The following is a 24,886-nucleotide window of genomic DNA, read 5'->3' on the forward strand; positions in this document are numbered from 1 at the left end:
ACGCTGCTAATTTTGGAAAACTGGTCGCTGAGGAGAGGTGGTCGCTTATGAGAGGTGGTCGAAGCCGGAGATTCGACTGTATCCGGATGCGTGTGGACGGGATCTCACATCAGAGCGACTCATTTCTATACATATACCCCTTCCGGGCGCGACGGAGTACAGCTTTGTACAACTCTGGCCTTCACCAAGATTGAAAACGATATCTGCAAGTGGCGCGCTTTTTATCATTTGTGCATCGGAAGAAACTAAGCTGTCATATTGAAATATTAAAACAATAAACAGCACCGCGAGCCCTGCCAATGTAGTACAAGCTAGTAATTGGAGAAGTTATTCTAGAAAATGCCGTGACGAAAGATTTCGTGACCAATATACTGACGAATCAGCTCACAGTTTTTGACACACCCCTCATCACGCCCTTCGGCTTAACAATACCGCTTGCGATGGCCTGAATATTAATAATGTATGAACGCTTTAGGACAATCTGTGCTGTTGTTTATATTCAAGTAGATAGTTTAAATTATTGTAGCGTAATTTGGGTTGGCAGTTCGAGAAGCGGTGACTTGGAAAACCAATGAAGCGATCATTTTGGAATGGTTCGGAATCAACACTATTAGTAACAAACACATCTTAACAGGCGCTTGAAATCTTCAAGAAAGGTTAGTTGGCTGAGTGTAGCACGTGAGTTTTTACCAGGAGTTTGTCAAAGATTGGCAGCACAAACTGAAACTATGATCGGAAACTAACGTTGTCCTTAGGCTGAACATTTGACTAAGTTGTCAGGTTCCAGAGTTTATTCTTCGATCCTTGATTTCTAATTACGTAATGTTGATCGAGTCTACATTAGCGTTTGTAGTTTGTATTAAATATCATCGTACAGCGAGCATTACTGACGGTCTTTCATAAGTATCCCTGTTGTTTGCCCTGTCAAAATTTCGATTGGCCTATTGGTTTCTTGTTTTCCTTCAAAGAACTAGAAAGACATCGAATTATTCAGTGGTGTTTCGCAACTCTGGCAACTCAGTCAGGTTTGAAGGAAACGTGGTGTCCGGTTTTGTTCAGAGACTGAAAACTCGATTGCATTTTAGACATCTTCCTTAGTAATTTACATATTGTTGAAAGTTTCCTTGAAGAGCTTTTTAGTTTCGATGTAGAAGTTTGAACAACTAAAACTGAACTGTGTGGCAAATTTCTGGTATGGTAAGTTAAACGCCGGGCCGACGACCTACTGAAAACTACGTGTTAAGTTAAGTTATGCAAAACATTCTGCTTTCGTAATTCTGCGTGCTGGTTCTTCAAGTTGAGTAAAAGTAATGAAACGGCAAAAGAATTTACGCGAATAAGCGATGAATTCTGTTATTGTAAATCGTTCAAGTTCAATTTAATCAGAAGCAAAAAACAAACATAATATTAATTACAATTTTGAGAACGTCCATTTATATGCACAGGCTCATTATAAATTTGTCTGTAAACGGTATCACAGGTACCAGAAGACGACGATAATTAAGCAATGGACTGAAGTTCAGATGAATGCATCACGCGATGACGATGCAGTTGAATTGGTTCAATTTCTCACCACAGGCGTCACAAAAAACAAGGTTATTGAAAACATCGCTCAGTGCCTCTGGCACTGAAGGTAAAATTAAACCTCTTTTTGTCGTCGCAATTTCAAATGAATACGCACCAAAACATGCGTCTGTCTAGATGTACGGTTATGTACATCTTTTTTAAACATGCAAATTACCACGCGTATTGGCTTATCGGCTCAGTAGTCCGTACAAATTAACGCCTCTGCCATGCAGACAGTGAGTAAAAATTATTTCTCTTATGCATTATCCCTCATTTTTACACCCAGATGTACAGGCGGTTGCACCAGGTACCAGCAAATTTAATGCACCTTTGCGTTCCCGTTCACAGATAAACACTTTTCGGACCCTGAGAGAAAAGGACCGGTCCTCAACTGGCTATTTTGCAGTCTTAACAAAGTTTCAACCGGATCAGCGCGAAGACTTGCCGTTTAGATTATTTACTTTTGCGTTTAATCATGCAAAGGACACCAGTAGTATTACACCATTATTTCTTTTATAAGGGAGCATAGTTTGCTTTTACAGCAGCTTATTTCAATTCTCACCGTCATATACCAATGTTGGGGCAAGTTATTTTTTGCACCACGTTACGTTTCACATTCTTATGAAAAATTGTTTACTCAGTGAATAGTATGCGTGGGACCAAGAAAGGATAATATCTATTGTAATGTGTGATATGCAGTGGCCTAATTGTTGGCGCAATGGAATCCGGATCGATCGAAGGGCTGTTGTGAAATGTGTTGACGGAGAATTTAAGACCGACAAGTGTGGTAATTGTAATAAACCAATCACATGAGGGGTCCTAAATTCCTCTGTTTGTCCAATAACGGTTTCAAATAGTGTTCTGTTCAGGGTTTAATTATTTATAGATATCATTGTTTCTTCTTATTTTAGTCACCCACATTTTCAAAACAAATTTATCAGCGTGGAATTCACAAAAAATATTTTGGGGTATCTATAATTATTTTGAGGAAACTTTTTCGGCGGCAAATGGATACAAGTTTGATTTCTTACGTTGTTAAAATTGAAAACGCCGACTGATCCTGAGTAAGGTCGAGAGCGCAGGTTCGCTTGAAGAAAGGAAAACCTCACGGTTGCCAGGTATAGTTCACTGAAACGTATTTCAAGTTTGAAGCGGAAGAAATTTTATTCTTTGTTTTTTTGTTGGGAGAAGATAATTGCAAAGTGTACTTTAGAAGAATAGGTTAAAAAGAAACATTGAACTACGTACCAAGTATACATGTGGGGTCAGTTATGTTAATTCTTACATAAAAAGACTTCGAAGGGAACCAAAACTGTTAAGGCGCGATCAATGTATTAAATAGTATGTTTATCCGATTTCTTCTGATCAGTTAACCGAGCACTGTTGCGTATTGACGTGGATCCATATACGTGTTTACCTCTGCAATATGTCAATATTCTTTTATGATGGTATTAGCACCGAGGGAATATTTTAAAAGGCTATGTCGTTCTCAGAAACAAAACCAAGAATAATTTTATACACCGATGTAAAATTACAAGGTTTGAATGATCACACAGAACAACTTATATATAACATTTTTACATGTAGTTTATTTTCACTTGCATGTAGTGTATATTAATCTTTTTTTTCTGTTCTTTGCAGGCTGCCATCCTCATTAAAACTTTGCCATAAAATATGGAGACCTTATCCCAGAAGAGGATGAAAATAATCCCAACAAAACCCAGGGTTTATTCTCTAGACGAAGTCTCATATCATGCCGACATATCTTCATGTTGGATCGTGATCAAGGACAAAGTGTACGATTTAACCAACTTTTTGGATGAGGTAAATTGAATTTCTCTGTGCGTTCTGGACAAAATTCGCTCTTTGCAGTCTCTGTACGTTAGATGTCTGCTGAAATAATGCAATTTTGAAAGACGTTTTAGGATATTGAATGTGATTGTGGTCAAGTACATTTTCGACCGTAGAAAACCGTCAGAGCCGATTTGTTCGACCAGCGAAGAACTATCGCTCGAAACGTCAACTTCATAAACTCGCTACGACGGTCAACGCACCTTTAGCAATTTCAAAAACATTGGCGAGATCGAATGTCAAGGTTTAACACCTAAGTTGCCTTAATGGCGCGTTCTTGTAGAATTGTCCCATTATCGTTTTAAGATTTGTGCTTTACATAAAGGCACATGTTGATCTGATCAACATCGAAATTCATCCCACCATATCAGTACATAATCAAGCATTAGGTTTAGAGAATTCGGGAAACGATCACCAAATGGAACTTAAAAACACGGCAATTGTCTTGATTTTCAAGTCTGATTCTTCTAGCTGATTTTAGTATAAATCTGCTAACGCTCTCAGTATCACGAATGCCGTTCTCTCATTGGCTATACTACTCACTATCTATTCTGTTGTAGACAGTAAGTAGCCTTGCAGTGTGCGGTTGTCAACAATTTGGCGGCCGCTTTGCGTTTTTCGAAGTGTTTGCGAACAGGATTTAGATAACGTTTTGAACGACTAGATTTAGGCTAAAACAATTAGATTGTAATCTTCGCTCTCGATTTCTAAGCGTGATAGAAATCTCGAGCTCAATGACCCAATTGTTAATCTAAGAGATACGAGTATTCTGAGACAAGCAAAAGGTATTGCAGTGGCGGATCTAAAGAAAAAAAGAAGAAATCACAGAAGGAAGAAAAGCCGGCAGGGTAAGCAAAACAACCCCCCCCCCCCCCTTGGATTTGCCACTCTATTGATTTGCTGACATAGGTAAATTTAACTGGTATTTATACAGCATGGATATATAGACTTCTATTATCTTTGAGTTGAGGAGCTATATACTTTGTTTTAGCATCCTGGAGGAAGCGAAATCATGCTGGAACACGCAGGCGAGTAAAGAGTCAATCACAAAATTACATTTACTATTGTACAAAGAGAGTGTTTTGGGGACTAAACTGTATAAATAAATCAAGTTTGTAGCGAACTTGTAATCTTGCGAGACAACCCATAGATTCAGTTGATTTACTGCTTCCATTGAGTCCAGTTCCATAGTTTATATATTGAGACCTATCCTTATAAAACTTCTTCCCGTGCAGAAATTCTAATTGAGAGTTTTTATTTAATTCAAACACCTATACAATTATTTACATTTCAGTTGTTACTGACGGAGGATTGAAAGCCCAGCCTCTTTTTTATATAGCACCCCATATAGTTCCCTTTTTAGCCCTTTTAGTGCCAAGAATAATTATCATCCTCCAGCAGCTCTAATTTTCTTTTTCTTCTTCGTTGCTCTTTTCCATTGGCGAATATACATGTCGACTGGAAGACGTCAAGCTTGTTTTCGTCAGCTTCTGTTCTGTTTCTACTTCTGTACTTTTGCTCATTTGAGGGCTCCGAACATTTTACTTCGGAGAATTTAGTCTATACAAGCCAAATCATTTCTCTGGAACAAATCAGTTCTGTAATTCTTGTTACTCGCCCTAACTGAATTTGCAAAACAACTTCAAAATTAAAGAATTCGAATTAAATTTCTTCTGAGGGCTAAATTGTTAAGAATGCCTGCTCTTGGATAATCCAAACTTGTAGTCTTTCCTTCGATTAAGAAATGTTAATATTGCACTTAACGTAAACATTTCTGAATTCTCCTTAATTAAGGTATGGATGCCACCACCGTGTTTCAAGATATCGGCCACTCGGCTGAAGTTCAGAAGATTCTCTCAAAATATTACATTGGCGAGCTGCGAGAGGTTAGTGCACAGTTCTAGACGTAACTTAATCCCCATTTACACGAACTAAACTAGTTTAAGTGCATCAGGTTTAGGTTTTTCCAATTTGTCGATTACGCTTTGCGGTTATTTTGAAAAGACAAATTTCAAACCACCTTGATACCTTATTTGCCTCAAACAGGTTTTTACCTGCTTAAAACAGGTTTTTACCTGCTTAAGTTGTGGGATGTGCGAGGTATGAGCCACTATTTTCAACCTTGTTTAGATAAGCCACTTTTAAACATGTTTAATATGTTGGTGTGAACGGGGTATAAGCCTATTCCAGGCGTTCAGGTACCTAAAAGAGGCTAGACGCAACTAGGTGACGTTTCCAGATCAGATTCAAAATCTAGATGTTTTGTAATGTCTACTATACAAGAAAGAGAAATATATATGTGAACTGTGTTCACTCATTATTACAACATAATGCATTGCCTTAATAAGAGGGAAAACGTTCGCTAGTTATTTTGTGTTGTCAAATTACTGCTCTTATAAACACCGTCGTTTACACTCAGTCCATGAGTCTCAATCTGTCGGATATCTTGGCGTTTCTTGGTTTTAACTGTTTCCTGAAGAGACCATAATCAAGAGATCATGGTCTCCTGGTTCTTTGTGACATTTGAGCTGCTTGTTCACTTGTTTAACACCTCCCTTCTCGCTTCTTTGCAGAGCGACAAAATCTACAACACCAAGCCCAGACTTTGAGATCAAAGGTAACAGTTTTAGCTAGTTTTATCATTAATACACGCCTCTTACGAATATCTTATTTAGCGAGGGCGAAGTCACTGCGCAGAGTAAGTTACATTTTAAGGATTGTAGTTTCCCCTCCCTTTATTATGTGGCCAAAAAAAAAACGAGTCAAAACGACGATCCTTGAATTAACATGACTGGCACTGACCAGTACAGACCGTTAGGAACTATGATGGGTTTATATGCAGTACCTGCCATAAGTTACGAATGTACAATGCTACTGTCAGAGCAATTGCATGCAGTAAGGCACTCACCCAGTATGATCGCCACTGCAAGTGGCTGCAACAAACACAGTAGAACCCCGGTAACTCGTACTCGAACCAAGTCCCATTTCCCTCAGTAGATTTGACTCCACTTTTCAGTCATTTTAACTCGGTTAACTCGAACTCGGATAACTGGAATTCCCCGCTAACTAGAACTAAATTTCATTTCCCTTGATAAAAATTTACTCCGATAACTCGAATTCTGATTCATGTAACTCACCACGGATCTCATCCCATTAGCTTTTGTGGTCGTTTAATCGGTAAAAACACTCAAAACTAACACTACAGCAATTTGATTTTAAATAGTGCAATTGCAACCGACCGTTCACGTATTTGAAAGTCATTGCCCGATCTTATAAGTCATACCGGATGAAATAGTGCTACAGCGCAGAACGTTATGAAAAGTACACATGCATTTCTGACGAGATAAGTTTTATTGGCACTGTACTGTATACTGAGGTGCTGAAAAATCATTGAACTATCGATTATTAACATGGCGAGTTGGAAATTCAATTGACCCCCCTAACTCGAACTGTTTTTCGTTTCCTTTCAGAGTTCGGATTACCGGGGTTCTACTTTATGAGAATTCAAGCAAACCTTTGCTTGGATTGTTCTCACTCGCCTTGTGTTACTCGCTTGGCATGTTACGCGATAGCACCTCAATACCAAAGAATGGTAGTTCGAAGGTGTTTCATACCAACCGTTTTCAGCTGCATTGAGATTAATAAACTGCTAATACATGTATTGCCTGCATTTTAAACGTATCTCCCTGCTTTTCCCTTGCAATGTAAATTTACTAACAATTCGATTCTGTTTGAAGGAAAAGGATACAAAATAATCTTATGTCAAGCAAACTGGCAGCCAATCATAGCCAAGAAAGCAACTACTCCTACAACTTTGACTGGATCACGATACATCAAGCTCTTCTTCGGTTGAAGTTTTCGAGCTTTCCCCTTGGCGAGAACAGCATATCAAGTACAGGCTTATCAAGGAATTTAGTTTTGACGTTTGCTTGAGAAAAAAAAAAGTCGTGTCGAGTTCTTAACTTCTTTAAAAAATCGGATTAAGTCAGGACTCAAGTAAAGTTACCAATTTTAGAAACACAAATATAATTAGTTGCCGCGCCTCAAACACTACACAAATACAGCCACCCCTTTTCAAATGGGCCGGGAGCGATAACAGGTAACCTGCAAGCAATTGTTCTTTCTTTTTTTGAAAAGAGAAAGAAAAGCAGGGAATAATACTCTCTTCCACCACCGCGAATAAACGATTTAACTGTGGCTATGCAATTTGCTGGCACTCCTCAGAAAGTTAACTCTATGATGTAAAGTAAGAACTGATTTGCCTGTTGTGATACCATCATTTGTTCCGGCTATTTCACTTGAAAACGGCAAACTGTACAACACCAAGTGCGATTTGTAGCTGCCACTTCTTTGAAAGGCCTTCTTCATTCGGATCGTGCGCCGTTTGAGTTGTTGTGGACGAATTGGCATACCTTCAGGAACAAATTACTTGTTTTAATAATATCAACACCTTTATATACAAACTTCCCTCTAGCGATTCAAGGTAAAACCTTAGAGCCAAGTCGATAGGCATAGCCGATTGGTAAAGTGTTTCTCAGTTTTTTTCCATCTAAATCAGTAAATGTTATCATGAGGAGCTTTGAGGCGCGAAAAAATGTTATGCAAATTATATGTAATTTAAAGCCAAGGTTTGACACCTCTCGGTACTGCGAGGTGTTAGCCGAACACACTGGGATTTCAGGTAGTCGCCCGCAAAAAGTAACATAATACACCTCTTTTACCCCCCCCCCCCCCTCAAATTTTGCATAATCATTGTTTGCAATTTCTCTTAGGACATAAAAATGCCCCAAGAGAAATCTAAGACAATGACTATGCAGATTTTTGGGGGGGTAAAGGAGGTGTATTATGGGATTTGTGCAAGTAGAGAATTAGTGCATTTTTTAGCTATTTTTTTAATCATTTTCCAGATACAATACATTATACTAATTAGACAGCGCTTTGTCTGATCTGGTTTAGTGCTTTCACAGCAACAAAGTGTCTTCGCATCTCTCCTTATAACACTCAGGAAATTTTCGGTAAATTTCCCAACTAGTTATCTCCATAACGAGAAACCGGAACTAGTACTTAATGTTTTAGCGCTTTTACAGCAACAAAATGTCATCGCATCTCTCCATCAAGTTATAAAACTCAGTCATTAATTTTTCAGTAATTTTTTTTTCGGTAAATTTCCCAACTAGTTGTATCCATAGCGAGAAACCGGAACGAGTAATTTTAGCGCTTTTGCAGCAACAAAATGTCTTCGCATCAAACTCAGTAAGTTTTCGGTAAATTTCCCAACTAGTTATCTCCACTAGCATTTACAAAACTCGGATTTTTTTTCGCACGTTCACTGCACTCTCAGCGGTTTATGGAAACACAACGATGTCTACGCATTCTTTGGATATGTGAGCACAAACTCTACAGGAAGGAAAGGGCTGCCGACAACAATGGTTAATTGCTTCAGTTCCTAAGAATCGGCAATAAAATACGCTTTAATTTGTTTAATGGCCGGTCGCTCGTCGGGCGAATTTTCCAAAGTCCTTTTTTACCACGACAATGTTCGTGAACAACATTCCATCTACTATTTTGACAAGAAATGCTAGAGAGTATGTCACTTTTCGCAGATGGTTTTCCGGTACCATTAACCAATTCCGGCGCCACGTAGTAGATTAAGGGGCGGGAATTTTTACTTTATTAAATGCCACACTTGACCCATAATCATGATCACTGGATAAAGTCTTTCATCTCCTCGTTTCTCCAAAGCAACACTGCCGGTTTTAGATCATAAGTGTGTATCAAACACTTAATGTTTCCGCGGTGCCACAAAGAATCACGTGCCACTCCTGTGTTCTACCAACATGCTTTGTTTTTGCCGCTTTGCTTTTGCTCAACAATTTTTTATGCTCTAGCTATTTGTACATTACAAACATTTACATTCCCAACAAATGCAAAGTACCTACCTTTCTGGGTACCTTCTGAGATCAATCGCCAGTGCCTTTATCCTGCGCGATCACTGCTGTACGACGAAATGGCGCTAGTTTAAATTATGTTGACACGGTGGGGGGGGGGGGGGAGGGTACTCCCTTACATGGGCTACATAGGTATGTGCGACCCCAAAGGGTATGGTTTTCCAGCCGTTTTGGTCATAAATAGGGTATGGATTTTGCACTCTAGCCTTGATATGGGTATGTTTTTAAGAAGAATTTTTTTCATCATTATCGAAAAGAAAACCAAAAAAAGACCTTCACAAATTATGTTAACGGTAATTCAACATAGATCTGAACTAAGGAACTAATTGTAACGCAGGTCTGAAACAGGATTTTGATTTAAGGGTCAGGTCATAAATAGGATAGGGAATATGGCAAATTTTGGTTATAAATAGGGTAGGGGTTTTGGGAAGCGGGCCGCACACCCCCGCCCAATTTTTCCAGGTGAACCCCCCCCCCCCCCCTGGGTGTTGACATGAGGTCAAGAATGAAGTCAAGCGAAGTGCCGAGCCTTCTGGGTATGCAAAATCCCATATCCAGGCAGCCATTGTAGGTAGAATAAACCCGAGAGAAACAATCTATAAATGGCCACGCCATCATATTAAGTTTGTAACAATCGTGGGTAGAATATACCTGTGAGTTACAATCTAATAGTCAGACCGTCATATTAACTTTGCAACAATCTTGGGTAGAGTATACCTGTGATATCATATTGATATGATGGCGTGACTATTAGATTGTAACTCACAAGATTGTTACAAAGTTAGTATGATGACGTGACTATTAGATTGCAACTCACAGGTATATTCTACCCACGATTGTTACAAAGTTAATATGATGGCGTGACTATTAGATTGTAACTCACAGGTATACTCTACCCAAGATTGTTACAAAGTTAATATGACGGTCTGACTATTAGATTGTAACTCACAGGTATATTCTACCCACGATTGTTACAAACTTAATATGATGGCGTGACCATTATATTGTTTCTCTCAGGTATATTCTATCTACAATGGCTGCCTGGATATGGGATTTTGCATACCCAGAAGGCTCTGCACTTGGCTGACGTTCTTCTTGGCTTCATTCTTGACCTCATGTCTACATAACTTGAACTTACGCCATTTCGTCGTAGAGCAGTGATCGCGCAGGGTAGAATCACTGGCCAAGTAGCTTTGGTCGTATAATTCGCTTTGACTTATTAACTTTCCACGGCCCATGGGTTGAAGCAACCAAAAAGTTCCGTATTTGTCTCCGATCAGGTTCACGTCAACAGCGTTTCAGTTATTATCCCTCAGTCCGAAAAGACCATTCTTGTTGAATTACCTCAGAAATATGCCAAAAAAAAAAAAAAAAACCCTGTAATTTCGAAACGTTGAACTAAATCTTCTTTGTTCAAAACCTACCAGTTTTCAATTCAGTCAAGTCGACGTGGCCTGTACCCCTGGGCCTGTACCCTTGAAACAGAATGATGACTGCACTGCGCGGAAGACTCGAAATGCGCCCGAAAAAGTGGCGCGTTTTTGACTTGCACGCCTGTTAACCAATAATTGTCCAAAACAATAAAATAATCTGGGGTTAATCGATCCCTACTAAACGAATATTCAGTATTAAAACACACTTGTTTGTGTTACTATTTAATATTTCTGTTTTCAAGTAGCAAGACAGAGTATTTCGGGAAATTAGCGGCAAAACTGCGTTACTTGTTTGATACTCTTCAGGACGGTTTTCTATTATAAACTGCGGGGCAAAAATTTCATTGCATGCGGCTCCTCGCTCGTGGCTCAGATTTCCATTCAGTTGTTTTTAATACTAGATGATACGACAGCCTTCTCTTGACCGCTTCGGTTTCTAAACAGCGTTCTAGAAAAAGATGGACACACTAAGAATTTCTGAAATCTCTGTCCTGGTTCTAGTTTTAGTGCTAAAGAAAGCCTTACCACGATGTTTAGTGTTTAAAATTTCGTTAGAGACCACTCTGGTTACAGACGTCGGTTCGCATTTTTTTTTCTATATTAATTTAATCTAGCAGGCCTCTGGGTGATGTATAAAGACTTGAATGTCTAAAACATGAAACAGAAAATGTCATTTTGAGAAAACACCTTTGACCGCAAGTGTCAATATAATTATCTCATATCTAAAAAATGATTGACGCAACCAAATACATTTGTAATCTTCCCTGCGGTGATTTTTTTTTTTTGGACTCTAAAGCTCCTCATGATCTCTACGGTATGGACTGCCTGTTTCGTGTTCATTTATTAATATGTTATTTACACTGAAACAGTCATTACGGACAACACTAGCCTCTTGCAGGAGTTCAATTCGCTTAGGCGAATTAGTGTTTCTCAGCTTTTTTTTTTCCACCTAAATCAATAAATGCTATAAATCTACCGTATGGACTGCCTGTTTCGTGTTCATTTGTTAACATGTTACTTACACTGAAACAGTCATCAGGGACATTACTAGCCTCTTCCAGGCCTGCAATTCGTTTAGGCGCAGCGCGAAAAACGGCGAGCGAAAAAAATAAGGGAGAAGCGTGGCGTTCGCTTTCTCTCGCCGCCCTTCTCCTATTTTTTCGCTCGCCGTTTTTCTCGCTGCGCCCACATTGAACGCCTGTAAGAGGCTAGAACAACACCTGTTAAGTATCGATATCAAGAGGCGTTTTTAAAGCGGGACTTAACCTAAAATTCTGAAAGAAATTCGAAGTTTTGTTTTTCACGGAACTCGAATCTTAAGGTATTGAAGTTTTATTTTGACAAGTACTGTTACTGTAAGTTTAAAGCTCGTTTTCTCAAGACGAGTTATTTTCGCCTTCTAGAAAAGATATCTTGAGAAGGATTTATTCAATTGAGCTACATTTTCAGGATTTGTTGTTTTTAGTACGTTCTGTGAGATAAGCATAGAACTTTTCCGTCCAGTGCATTCTGTCAAAGTTATGTATTGAAACGTATGCTAGATTTTCTCATTTTTCTGTATCAGATTCAACTGGTCATCATTTCACGTGCTTTTAACTTTTTAAAAATCTCTATGCTTATCCCAGCAAGCTGTTTGTCTTCTTTTGTAAAATGTAAAAATTATTCCTTTTGATCAGTTCTAGTAGGAGTTATCTTTTCTCCAGTAAGCCCTGGCATTCCCCAGCAGGTGGCAGATTTAATCAGCCGGTGTCAGGTTACAATACAGTTATAGCGTACACAAATATATTTTTTTTCATAATCTTTGCTCTTTGAGCTTTTTAAGAATGTATACTTTGCCATGGTTTGGAGTTAACTCTTAGCCACGGAAAAATGTTTGAAACATGGTGTGTTTTTAAGTGTTTTTAGCTTAAGTCCCACCTTAAGCCGCTTCGTGGCCATTCATTCTACAAAACGATAAGATAGTGCTTGGGACGTAACTTAAACTTAATTTGCCCGACGTCTTAGCAGTCCTGATCACACGTGATCAGGACTGTTTTAAAGCCATGTCTATAGCTTGCGGGCCTGACCCAAGGGGGCACCATGACCCACACCACATACATTGTGGTCCAATGTGGCCAACTGTTATAAATAGGTCCCGTACATGAATTCTAAGGATCTTTAAGAACCGCTCATTTGTTTCATTCAAATAAGCAGAGATCTCTCAAATCTCTAAAGTTTATACAAATGAATCCCTAGCGCATAACTGATTTTTGTCCAGTATAGGCGAGACACAGTTCTTAGTTAACAGTTTAGTCTGATCCACAGATAACAAGAGAATATGATCTGACTCAGGATCATAATCTCTTGCAGATAATCGCTGTCCAGGAAGACGTATTACTAGAGTTGTCCATCTAAGATGCTTGTACGTACTTCAGTCGCAGATTCTTCCAAGCGGTACCTAGGATGCCTCAGCCATTCACTGGTACCTGGGTGGTAAAAGCCTCTGTGGGAGTAAAAAGTCTCTTCTGGCAGCCTAAGAGCGACGTGGACAGCGCCTCTTTATCTGCGCTTCAGATTGATGAAAGCTTCTTGAAGTTTCGGAGAACGAGAAATTGCTGTGGGAATTAGGTCCATAGGCAAGCATTTCCATGGCTTTTTCGAGTTTGGGAGAACGAAATGCTGTGACAACAGGAACCGAAGGCTAGTATTTCTATAGCTTTTTCATATTTGGGTGAACGAGAAATGCTGTGTGGGAATATGATCCACAGACAGGTATTTCCACAGCCTTTTTCGAGTTTGCTAGAACAAGAAATACTATGGGAATAGGAACCACAGGCGAGAATTTCTACAACTTCTTCGAGTTCTCTCAAACTTTCACGACTGTTTCTATAACTTTATAGAAATTCGATTAATATTTGTCAGTGTCTGTCAATTAGAAGGCACTGCGAGAAAAAGTAAAATCACTCGTTTATTTCGATAATCAAAATCTGAATTCTCTTGGCTCATACCGTCACTCTGTCAACAGTTGGTAGTTCTGTGTTTCAATCGAGTTTCACTAGAATTCTACATCTACACGTTTACTAATGTAATTAGAGAGGCCCTCTCACTAATAAGAACGGTCCACTCGATTTCGGACCCCGGAACTGCTTTACTTTATATTTCTACCACAAGTACTAATACCTATCCTAACTTCTTAAATGTAGTTAAAATAATTCGAAAGCTTGTTTTCCTGCCGTTTAGAGGATATATCGATGTGAATAAACGGAGAAACAGACATTTTTGTCCGTCGCGATAATTCGTTAACTTTCACTGCTTAACCCCCCAAAATTTGAACACATCCATTAATTTACTAACACTTCTAACTACTGATATATTATCTAGCAATTTTCGAGTTCAAAATTGGCGGAGAACTGCAGTATTCATTGAACACCTTTAAAATTTAATCAAACATTACGAAAATATGGCCCTAAATCTTGCCGTAGTACTAGTTGCTACATGTTACAACTAGGTGCAATGCAAGCCTTAGATTAAGTTTTATTAAGTTTTGTCAATTATCAAATAACAATTGTGGCACAACGCGATTCTAAGAAATAACTTCCGTTGATATTTTGCTGTTTTTGATATTTTCACTAATCAAGTATTGCGTGACACACATCGCGTGCCCCGACCAGGTTTTGACCAGTCAACTTAAAAAAAATTAAAAACATACCCAAAAACCACCCTGAAATTATATTTACTATTTGCATTGCTTGAAAAACTGCCATTATTCTGTCTATGACGTCACTAGTTACGTTTTGTGAAAAGGCAAAGGCTTATACGACCAAATTTGCCCAAGAATTGATGTTAAACTAAAAAACAAAATAAACTGGTACTTATTATATATTGTATAAGAAGTTATTACATTATATATTGTCACGCGATTCCTATATAAGCGATTCCTAGTTAACGTGGACATGCTAACAAGGTTATCTCTTGAAGACCTCCTAAGATGTAATTAAACTACAAAAAGAATTCACTATAAACTGTAATCCACTTTCCTTTCCCTATTTTGGGTGACAGATTTTAACCATTGACAATGATTTCTGAGACACGCGGCCTATATTGAAACGTGTTCGAACGTTTTTCACTTTGTTCAGGATTCTGAATTTATTGCGACTTTCAAATGATGATAGATCAAACAGATGATTCTTACCAGGCCGAAAGATCGTGAGACGTTCCATTTCATATCATACCATTCCAGGTCACCCATCTTTACAGTGGTCAGAAGTTCCTGGCATAGTCTAATCACGCTGCTGATGCCTTCCCAGTCTTGGAAATCAATCTCAGGTCGGGAACCACCGTATTCTATTGTAGGTACTTAAATCTCGTTGTTGTTTCAAACCTCTGCCTGTTAAATTTTGATCTCGGTTGTTGGTCATTACTATAGTCTTTTCAGAAGTTTTGTGGAAGCACCCCACCACTTCTTTCTCCTCTTCTAGTAAGCCATCTATATCATGGATCAGTACCGAATCAGCGCTGCAGAAGTTTGTTCTTAGTCCTTGATCTTTATCACGACAGTTGATGACTTTATGGTCTCTCATACCATCACTTAATTCTTATTTAGAAGGATGTTTGTTCAACCGTGGTGAGCGTAAGGATTCCTGTCGGTCTCCATTTTGTTGTTTAGAATTAGTCTTCCCGCAGTTTTGTCAGAAAGGTGTTATTAGTGACTCGAACAAGGTTGGCACAGAGGTTGCACTTGCTTATGGTCTTACGTGAGGTATCCCTGACATACCTATTTAAGGCTTTCTGGACTCCATAAGGACATGGTGGAGATCTTGAAAGGGCTGGAGACGAGTCTTGCAAAGGAGGCTAATCGGATCCTCAGACTGATCTACAGGGTCATCTTTGACCAACAACCCGCTTTTCTTAAGAACTAATCTTGAGACTGCGTGATGTAATTTTCAGAGTGACTTTAGTCTGGCGGCTAATGAAATTAATTCCGAGGTTGGTTTGGCACGGCTGGGATTACATTTCTTGAGATTGGTAATGATTGGGTCATTGAGGCCAAGGTTGTTGTGAGAGAAGTGATCATCGCTCCCCCGCTTCTTGAATGTAGTGCTATTGATGATTTGAACACTTCATTAGACTTCCCAATCTTTAGTGAATCACTACAGTCTCGACCTCTTCACTATCCCATGAGACGATCTTGTTCGGTCTCGCTGCAACAAATATCGGAACAGTATTCCGTCCATCAGTTAATAATTGCTTGTGTCTCTGAACGCGATTAGCCTGATTTGTCCTGGACAAGATTGCCTTGTCTTGCCTTGCTGAGACTGCTTTACCTTGTTTCGTAGTGGTAAGAGATCCATCAATTTGCCACATCTTCTTACTGTTGTTCTTACAAAGACTAGCGCAAAATCCAATACATTTTTCTGCTCTCCAGTTTTTCCTTGCACTTTTTGATTCAACTGTTAACACCCGGCTCGATCACGATATTCGTCGTCAGCTGCAGTGCCATTTTTTCACCTTTCAAATCCCTCTTTTGCCCACGAAGATCGAAAACTTCTGCTAGCGATAGTTTCAAATGCAGGATGATGAAGAGTGATGAGAAACTTCCCACCGACCTCACTTAGCTGTTGAAGTATTCTTTCTGTCAGTTCCTTTCCAGATTCCTCCCGCCTTGGTGATGTAGGGACCTAAGTTCCAAATAAATTCTTCGTGTTCCTTCTTTTGCTTGCACTCTAGTTTGCTATCTTCTGTACACTTGGTACATACAAATTGAATAGTGTCTCCTCTCCACGAATGTGCAAAAGTGCAGCGATTAATACCGCGGGAATAATCAGTGTTCGTGTGGATACGGCATTCTACGGACTTGTCCGCTCCACGTACCCTTGATCCATGGTGAAGCCTCCCTTTGTCATCTACGTACGTTACTTGGAAATTACGCCACTCTTCTCCATGATGACCCCATTTCCCTTCTATATCTTGTCGCACTACTGAGGCCATAGGTTGCTGACTTCCAGTGTTAGCTCTTTTCCACTCGTGGCTGGCTTCTCCGTGTTTTAACGCAGAAGCATAGGACGGTGGAGTTGTTGTTGCCGCAGGCCCCTGAGGATTATCATCGCTTGCCAAAGGCGATGGATCAGTAGATGTGAAGCAAGGAGACGAGTTCAAACGTCCTCTTGGTCCATCACAAGGTTCATTGGGGAGCTGCTCTTGACAACTGGGCACAGTTGAGATAATAGTGGTTTCTTTTTTCATATCTGTTATATCCGGACTTCTCTGTTTCCCGCTGCCAATGTTTCGTTCATGCAGTTTTTGCCTCCCTCTCCCTCGACCAACAGCAAATAAGGCACAACTCCCATTGTCGTTTGTTACATCCGGATTTGTCTGTTTCCCACTGCCAACGTTTCGTTCACACGGTTTTCGTCTCCCTCTCCCCTGACCAACAGCAAATAAGGCACAACTCCCACTGCCGTTTGTTACATCCGGATTTTTCTGTTTCCCACTGCCAATGTGTCGTTCACACGGTTTTCGTCTCCCTCTCCCCCGACCAACAGCAAATAAGGCACAACTCCCATTGTCGTTTGAGGTACTGGTGGACGGAAAAGCCGCTAACTTTCTGTTTGCTGCTTTTCTGGTCATGTTCGAATAAGTGTCTTTATCTACTGGATCGTATGCGTACGGACCAGCCACTGAAAAGCCAACGTAGAACCATAAGTCGTCTCTGCTTTCCTTAGGATAGAGCATGTCATCAAAACGAAGTTGAATTCCTCGATATGTAATGACTCCTGTAGATGCTTTTTGACCTCGTACACGGGCCAATGTTTCGGAGACTTCCTTGCTCCTCCAAAAGTCCGTTTTTGTATTCCTCCACTTTTTTTCCAATTCGGGAAACTCTTGACGGCTTACAATAGCGGCCAGTCCAGTCCGGTTACCGAGGAAGTACTCAGCTGCAGATTTCCGAGCTCTCCAACCTGTCCTCTTCTGGACCATTTCACAACATTTCTTAATGGACGCCAATGTTCCTGAATTAGTCGCAGCAAGGCTTCCATCTGGGATTGGAAAATGGATCATGTAGTTAAAAAGATGCGCCCACTCGGAGTCGGGAAACTTCTTTATCCACGTTTGTACAACTTTGTCAAGTTCTTCGACGGGCGGTTTGTCTTCAGGTGGAAGGCGAAGGCAGGCCTTGGAGAAAATGAACATGTTGTCATGGTTGCCACTACCCTGTAGACAATGAGGTTTTAAGAGATGACAAATGGACAAAACCACTTCTTTGTCAAGGTTGTACCAGCCACTGTATGAGGTTTCATTATTCTTGAAAAGGGTATCCTGCACCACTACTTGAAGGAGATCAGGCGTCTTTTTCGATAAGGGTGACCAAGACTCCTGCACCTGCCCAGTCACCAGCCTGCTTCTGTCAAATCCAGTGATTTCGTAAAATTCTTGTCGCAACTTGCACGCCCTTACGTTTGCAGTGCTTAGGCCTCTAAATTCGTTATCATCGCACGTGGTCAACTGCCTGTATTTGATATCTTCGAAAAGTGTATTAAGTAGCTGCAACGTGGTTAGGCCAAGATTCTGGATGAATTTGTGATCTTCCTGTTGGAGAAGATCTTCCATTTCTTGAGGGATCTCGCCTACTTCCAAGTATCTTGTGAAACTGGAATTTTCACTGAGACAAAAACAGGGCAAGGACTTAACGATTTTCAGGAGCAGGACGATAACTTGTATTTTTCCATTAACTGAGTAGAAATTGAGCCCGCGCATCTTTTGTATTGCTTGGTCATACACCTTCAGAGCGTTGCGACCTATATCTATCACGTCAGGCATTGAAGATACCAGAGAATGCCCATCGTCAGTATTGACGTCTCTCAGTTGTAAAACGTACAGAACACCTTTGGTCGAGTAATGGTGGCTATAGTTGGGCTGCAGGCGAATAGCAACATCGACGGCAATGTGTGCTGCTTTAATGCCAGTTTCAGGCATAGGAAGGTGGGACTCATTGCGTTTGCTTACGTTCATGGCATCGTAGAGACGACTGTGTATAGCGTCCGTGCTCTCCAGCTGTTTGAAACGCATCTCATAAGCCATGAATCTCGCCAACTGTTGCCAGGCGTATGCTTTATCCTCAGTTTGGTTTGCCTTCTGGCAGACTGTGATCAGTAACTGTAATGTTCTTTGATTGCCATTCTCTCCTCCCAAAATGTCAAGAATCAAAGGGGAGTACCTGGTGCGGACATCATAAATTCCGTGGTCTTCATTTTCTTCATCTGGGCCAATGTTATCTTCAGCTTTTTCTTCTTCTTGCGGAAGAGTAACCAGGTTGGACACCCTCTTTCGATGTAGAAGAATCTGGAAAAGTTGCTCCCTCAGGAATTTATTCACATACGCTCTTCCTCTCTCGGTGTTTTCCAAAAGCTCCACTGCAATTTCCCCAGTATTCATTCGTGATTTGACAACTTCGCTGACAAGGGAGTGTGCAGGTCGCCAACCATGATATCCGTAGGATTCGCTGAATCCTTCAAGAAGAAGTCCTCCGAATTTGTCATGAATGGATGTCTTTCGTGCACACTCTTGACCCGTCTCAGCACTTGATTCATTAAGGACATCAACCACGAATGCATGAGGTAGGATACCCGAACCATTACTGTAGAAGTGGAGAAAGCAGCAGAAATAAAGGAGTTTTTCATGTATGCCATGTGAATCACCAAGGAAGGCCAAAATACTCTCGATATGATTCTGAAGTCGTTCCTTTATCTTGACGTACTTTCTTCCAAACAGTTCTAATCCAAACCAAATAAATCGCTTTTCTCTCTCCAGGACCTCTTCAGCTTCTCTTCGGCGTCCGCTGTCTCCGGTAATGTTGATTAAGATGTTCCTAACGTGGCTCATTTCATTTTCATCCAGTTGCCGTAGTGGTTTCATTTCAAACTCAACTGTAGAGCCAGTCGTTTGAATAGGATAGGTAGCGATTATGACACATTTTGTCTCTCTCGTTATTAGTCGCTCCAACAAACCTCGAATGTCGGACTCGGAGAGATTATCGAGAAGAACCAGAACTGGGGGTGAAACATTTTGTTGCTTCTCATTGTAGCCTATACGCTGAAGCTGATCAATTTGAAAATCTGTAGCTTTTGTTACGGCCTTGACGACCGCACAACGGTAGTCTTTACGCTTGTTCCACAGAATTCTGCGACACAGAGTCGTTGCGCCAGATCCTGGTTCATACGGAACAGTGAATGTCTTCACAGAACAAATGCGATCACTGCTTGGGCTAGGGTTTCTTAGTGTTTTTACCGCCTGCTCAATCTTTTGAGTTATCTCTTGTTCCAGGGTTCTTTCGATGGTGTGATTGTAAAGCAAGTTAATTTGGCTGGCTTGTGTGCCTTTATAAAAGGCATTCCTAGCTTTCTCAATATCCTCTGTTGCGTTTGGTAATCGAGGTTCTGGGCAGTAAACCTCGAGATCATCCCAAGAATGAATAACTTTGTTCAGGACTTCCTTTTGGCCGGTAAAATAGGGAAGTTTCGTGGTAGCTCCTCTCTCCATAAATTCGCCAGGTCCAACCATTTCTCGAACAATTTCTCTCAGCAGATCCCATGATAGGTCGGTGAGGGAGCATTCTCTCGGCTGATTTCGTAAGGCTGACTTTGAATTCTTTATTAATGCATCTGAGAAATTCTTGCTTTCACTGATGATGGTGACACATTTTCTTGCAATTTCTCCACCAAGTATGCTAAAACAGCTTTCTGCAATATCTGACATCTCCATGACTGCGTTCTCCCCAAGACCAAGAATTGCAATGACCAGTCTTCCGGCAGGGAAATACTGCTTGTAAGCAGAGAGTGTGCGATAGAAATAGTCCTTGGCTGAACATGTTATCCACTCTTCGTCTTGCAGCTGCTTCAACTGTAAAATCCAAGTTGTACCTCTCGTAGTCAGTGGGCAATCCTTGCTGGCATTCCAGTCCGACGAGATGTTTTTAAAGTCATCCAGGGTCTTCACATTTGCACGACGTGCGTCCGTTGTCTCGTTGCAGATGAAATATAACCCATCTTTCTTCGACGCAGCGTCAAACAGATCAAAAACGGCTACCCAAGGAATGCTTTGCAGGAATGATAGATGAGGAGTGCCTCTGTACTGGGGAGGCACCTTGTTGGCAACTAGAATGTAGTGATAATCTTTAATGTTCACGTCAAACAGTCGTTCTCTCACCATCGTGTTGTACATCTTGAAATCAGGATCGTCTGGGTTGTGTCCTGCAATTTAAAATTTATTTCTTTGTAAAAAAAAAGGGCCTGAGGCTGAATACACATGATCTGTTTTGAATACCTCATAAGTAAGAACGAAAGATGAAAGATGTAAATGTACCTTGTACAACAACAAAAATATTTTGTGGCTTATTTCATTCCATATTGTTTCATAGATAATTACGATTTACTGCATTTTCTACCTGACGAAACTGGAATTTATGTAATATGTTACAATGATCAACGGCGTAGCCAGCTTTCTGAAGAATTGTTGGCCTAGCTCAGACACAGGGGTAGTCAGTTGTTATATTTCCTATGAAAGTGGGCAGATGGCTTTCTCCGTCATTTTCTGGTGATTTTATATGTATTTCGCAGGCATTTGTAAAAATGCGAACTGACATACGTAGAATAGGTCAAGTTTGCTTAATGGATGCTCTTGTTTTTAACACCGAGCGCATGCCCGTTATGCTCCTGGTTCACCTAGAAGACTCTCGAGCTATCATTTGCTTTGCAATCCTTGATGTTATCACGACAGGGTAGTTACAAAATTTGTAACGCTAAGATACATAAGAAAATGCGGTCTATTTAATCGTCGAACATAAAAGTGCTTGATAACTGTTTTGTCTTCTACACACTTCAAAAATACGAGGGGAATGCCTAAATACTAGCAAGGCTTCTTCTGCTGTCATTGGTTCGATACGTTTCATAATTAATATAAATGTAGGTTGTTGGTGGTTTTAGTCACCTTTCCGTAACGATTATGGACACCGTAAATGAAGAACGACATTGCAAATTAAACATGAAACTATTTTAAAAAACGCCAGCTGGCGAGAGACTGACTACCTGTCGATGCGCAAATCTTACTAGTAGCAAGATTGAGGATTTTAATCAGGGCCTTCAGATTACAAAGAGGTATGCTGTTAAACTCCGAAAATGTCAACATCCCAAAGTTACAGGAACAGACTACATGCGACTTATTGACAAAGACATTTAAAGCCCTTTCTGGTATGTAGTACTGTTTTCGTTAAAGCACCTTGAAATAATGTTTTCAAACTTAAATCGTGCTTGTAAACAGGCGGTAGAAATATATTGTACAGCCAACTAAGAAAATTTAGGTATTTAAAAAAAACCTGATGCACCAAAAGTCTAATAGATTTCTGAAAATGGCGAAGCCTACGAGGAAAATCAGTAAAGTATGCAACTACTTACCACCTGTAAATTCGTTTGCACCTACAATGATAAGAGAAATAAAATAGACGGGTTTAGCGTTTACCATGGCTCGGAAGGACAGCGTACCTACTGCTTTGCATCAACTCCGCATATCTACATAGCTGCAAACAGTTAATAAAAACGTCAATAAAAAGACCGTATTTAAAAGTCTTCTTATTCTCTACCTAACGTTAAATCATGCTGGGGTAGATATCCGAACCGAAAATCAACGTAAACTGTTTCCACTAAAAGAAAGACATCCACGTACCAAGCTTTGCTTCCCTTTTCCACTCCTTGTACTTCGTCTCTAAAGGCTCCCTCACTTGCCTTTTTACTTCATGTTGCTTCACACAAGTAGATGCTCCCTTGGTACGGATTGCAACGTCATCCCACGTATCTTTGACTTTAAAAAGGTCATTCAGTCCTCTCTTTACAGTGAAATCTTTGCTCCCTCCTGGCTTCTCGATCCAGCTTTTGGAGTGAAAAACGTTGTCTTTGCAGAATCGCCAGTCTCGGGAAACCTCTATTTCAACGACGTATAGATTGGCATGATTCCCTTGACACGTCACAGGGACAAAATGAATGTTGATACAATTCTGTTCTCCTCCTTTTTGTAGCGGTCCATCGTCGCTCTTGATGTGATTATCAAGGAGAAACTGAAGAGCTTTAGTGATGTCGTCTTTGATGTTCTCCACCTCAAGGCCGATTATTTCTCCATGTAGGAATTTGGAGTTCTGTTCTTGATTATCTCCAACTCCAAAATAAATGATCCCTTTACTGCCAGCATTTAAGCAAGCGCAGATGAACTTTTTAGTCTTCTCCATAATTTTCCAAGGCAGAATTGAAGGATGGGCACTTGAAAACGATTTATATTCGACCTCTTTGTTTTCTTCTGCATCTAAGACAAAACCTTTATTGTAACTGATGTTGCTTTCGTTTACTTTAACCCCAAAGGGTCTTCCAATGCCTAAAACAAAATGAAGATGGCTATAAATAATGCTTTTGACCTCATGAAAATTACCTGTTGTTGTTTTCATATGTACTTCTGAACTCGTCCATGAATCTCAGCGTTCTTACAACGAGTCAGTGGAAATTGTGCGGATAACTATATTGGGAAAAAACTCACTACATTTGCTAAAAGTAGTCTTCAAAATCCTCTTGAACAGCTTAATCTCGCGGAATTAACAGCAATCATCTTTCATTTTACAATAAATTGCTGTTAACTGGTTTAACCATGGTTAACTGTTGTACATACTTACATTTTGAGACTTGTACTGACGGAGAGTTCTCTGCGTCGTGTCCTTCTGTTGATAAACTTTGTTTCTTAGCTCCACCCGTCTGAGGTCTGATTTGTGGCAGCCCAGCATCTTGTGGTATTGAAGAACTCGACGAGTTGGGAACAGAAAAGGGGCCATTGTCAATTCCAGCACAGCCGTCTTCAGACGGCACCTTTTCCACGCTCTGGTTAGGTTTTTCTGTACCTGTTGTCCCGACTGACTGTGCAGAACTTGTCCTTTCAGTAATAGAGTTATTGTTTCTGTCACTCCAGGGAATATTCCTTAGAGAGCTATCACCTATTGATTCTTCTTTCTCATTTTCAAACTTGCCACTTTCCCTTTCTATGGTGTCATTTGGTATCGGACCTGAAAATAAGTAAATATATCGCAGATATTACGAAACGTGCTTGGGGTGTAAAACATGAAGGAGTTAGTTCTTGCTCGTCTTTGTTATACCAAGCCAGGTAGAAAAAGGACCTCCCCCCAAGTTGTTTACAGATGCCACTAACATATGAGGGTTTCAATATAGGGTTAACCGTTAGCTGTAAAACGGGTCAAAAATTTAGCCGTTAGGCGTAATTCCGTAAAACAAATTAGTATTATAGTGTGCGAGAGTACAAATAAAGATTGTTCTTGTTGCTGTCGTTTCACACTAGACACGTTATGATTTGTCGATCACCTGATGTATCATGTGACATTTCTTGCGGTTATCGCCTCGATATATCGACTTTCGATGTTAGCAGCGGACAAAACCGTGACAGTGGTCGCCCTGATTGAATGGTCTAGTTAGTGTGGCTTTATTCCAGCTCTTGAAGACATGCGACGCAACATGTTTGCGAGCGTGTGGTGACCAAAGGGACTCGCGTAATACCACACTTCATGATTTGCTGGGTGGAAGGAATTACTTGCAGCTCGTGGTTTTTGTAACAGACTGCTGCATTCAGGATTGAGATGGGAGAGATATTTCTCGATCAGCCTCACTAGACAACGGTTTGAACCAGGTCTTTCGAACATTTTGCCGCTCAACTCGTCTTCTTTGTTTTCAAGGCCTTCTTGATGATTTTTCGTGGCGAACACTGCACCTCGCTCTCTGCTTACTTCAAAGTATTTCTCTCTAGTCGATGTTTTTCGTGACACGAGCATTTGCTTCTTCAGGAGATGCTGGTTTGCTCGGCTTCTCTTTCCAAAGAACAAACAGATGATAAACCAGGTTGTTTTCTGTAATTTATGCGACTGTAGTGAATCGATTTCAACGAACTTGCCCACTTCATAAAGCTTTGTAACGACTTCCTTTGTCAAGGGCTGTTTGCGCACAGTAAGAGCAATTTGGCCACTTTTATAAAATTTGCTGAGGGACTTATTGGACTCGTTAAACTGGCTGCCTC

General features: G+C 40.3%; 2 protein-coding genes across 6 annotated transcripts in view; one reads left to right on the forward strand and one right to left on the reverse strand.

Moving 5' to 3' along the window:
• Positions 1–531: 531 nt before the first annotated feature.
• Positions 532–8,484, forward strand: LOC145465414 (cytochrome b5-like). 3 transcript variants are annotated; one of them, XM_081449195.1, is made up of 5 exons: positions 532–656; positions 3,208–3,390; positions 4,409–4,445; positions 5,212–5,303; positions 5,991–6,034. In XM_081449195.1, exons 2-5 carry the CDS (start codon positions 3,241–3,243, stop codon positions 6,024–6,026), a joined length of 315 nt encoding a protein of 104 aa, XP_081305321.1. In that variant the 5' UTR covers positions 532–656; positions 3,208–3,240; the 3' UTR covers positions 6,027–6,034. The 3 variants fall into 3 exon arrangements, with proteins under 3 accessions (XP_081305321.1, XP_081305322.1, XP_081305323.1); XM_081449196.1 differs by having other exon boundaries at positions 543–656; positions 1,481–3,390; XM_081449197.1 differs by lacking the exon at positions 532–656 and adding an exon at positions 7,155–8,484 and having other exon boundaries at positions 3,304–3,390.
• Positions 8,485–13,288: 4,804 nt separating this feature from the next.
• The window catches only part of LOC145465407 (sterile alpha motif domain-containing protein 9-like), a 36,284-nt gene continuing 24,686 nt past the window's right edge, over positions 13,289–24,886 (reverse strand). For 2 of the 3 annotated variants that reach the window (XM_081449188.1, XM_081449187.1), the window contains exons 7-10: positions 23,484–23,867; positions 22,493–23,191; positions 22,225–22,245; positions 13,289–21,030 (exon numbers count right to left, since the gene is read on the reverse strand). In XM_081449188.1, the coding sequence (XP_081305314.1) occupies positions 16,385–21,030; positions 22,225–22,245; positions 22,493–23,191; positions 23,484–23,867 (5,750 nt within the window). In that variant the 3' untranslated portion in view covers positions 13,289–16,384. The remainder of the gene's footprint in view (positions 21,031–22,224; positions 22,246–22,492; positions 23,192–23,483; positions 23,868–24,886) is intronic. The other variant, XM_081449189.1, reaches the window with a different exon arrangement.

This window comes from Orbicella franksi, chromosome 13 (genome assembly GCF_964199315.1).
Source record: "Orbicella franksi chromosome 13, jaOrbFran1.1, whole genome shotgun sequence".
NCBI classification, from domain to species: domain Eukaryota; kingdom Metazoa; phylum Cnidaria; class Anthozoa; order Scleractinia; family Merulinidae; genus Orbicella; species Orbicella franksi.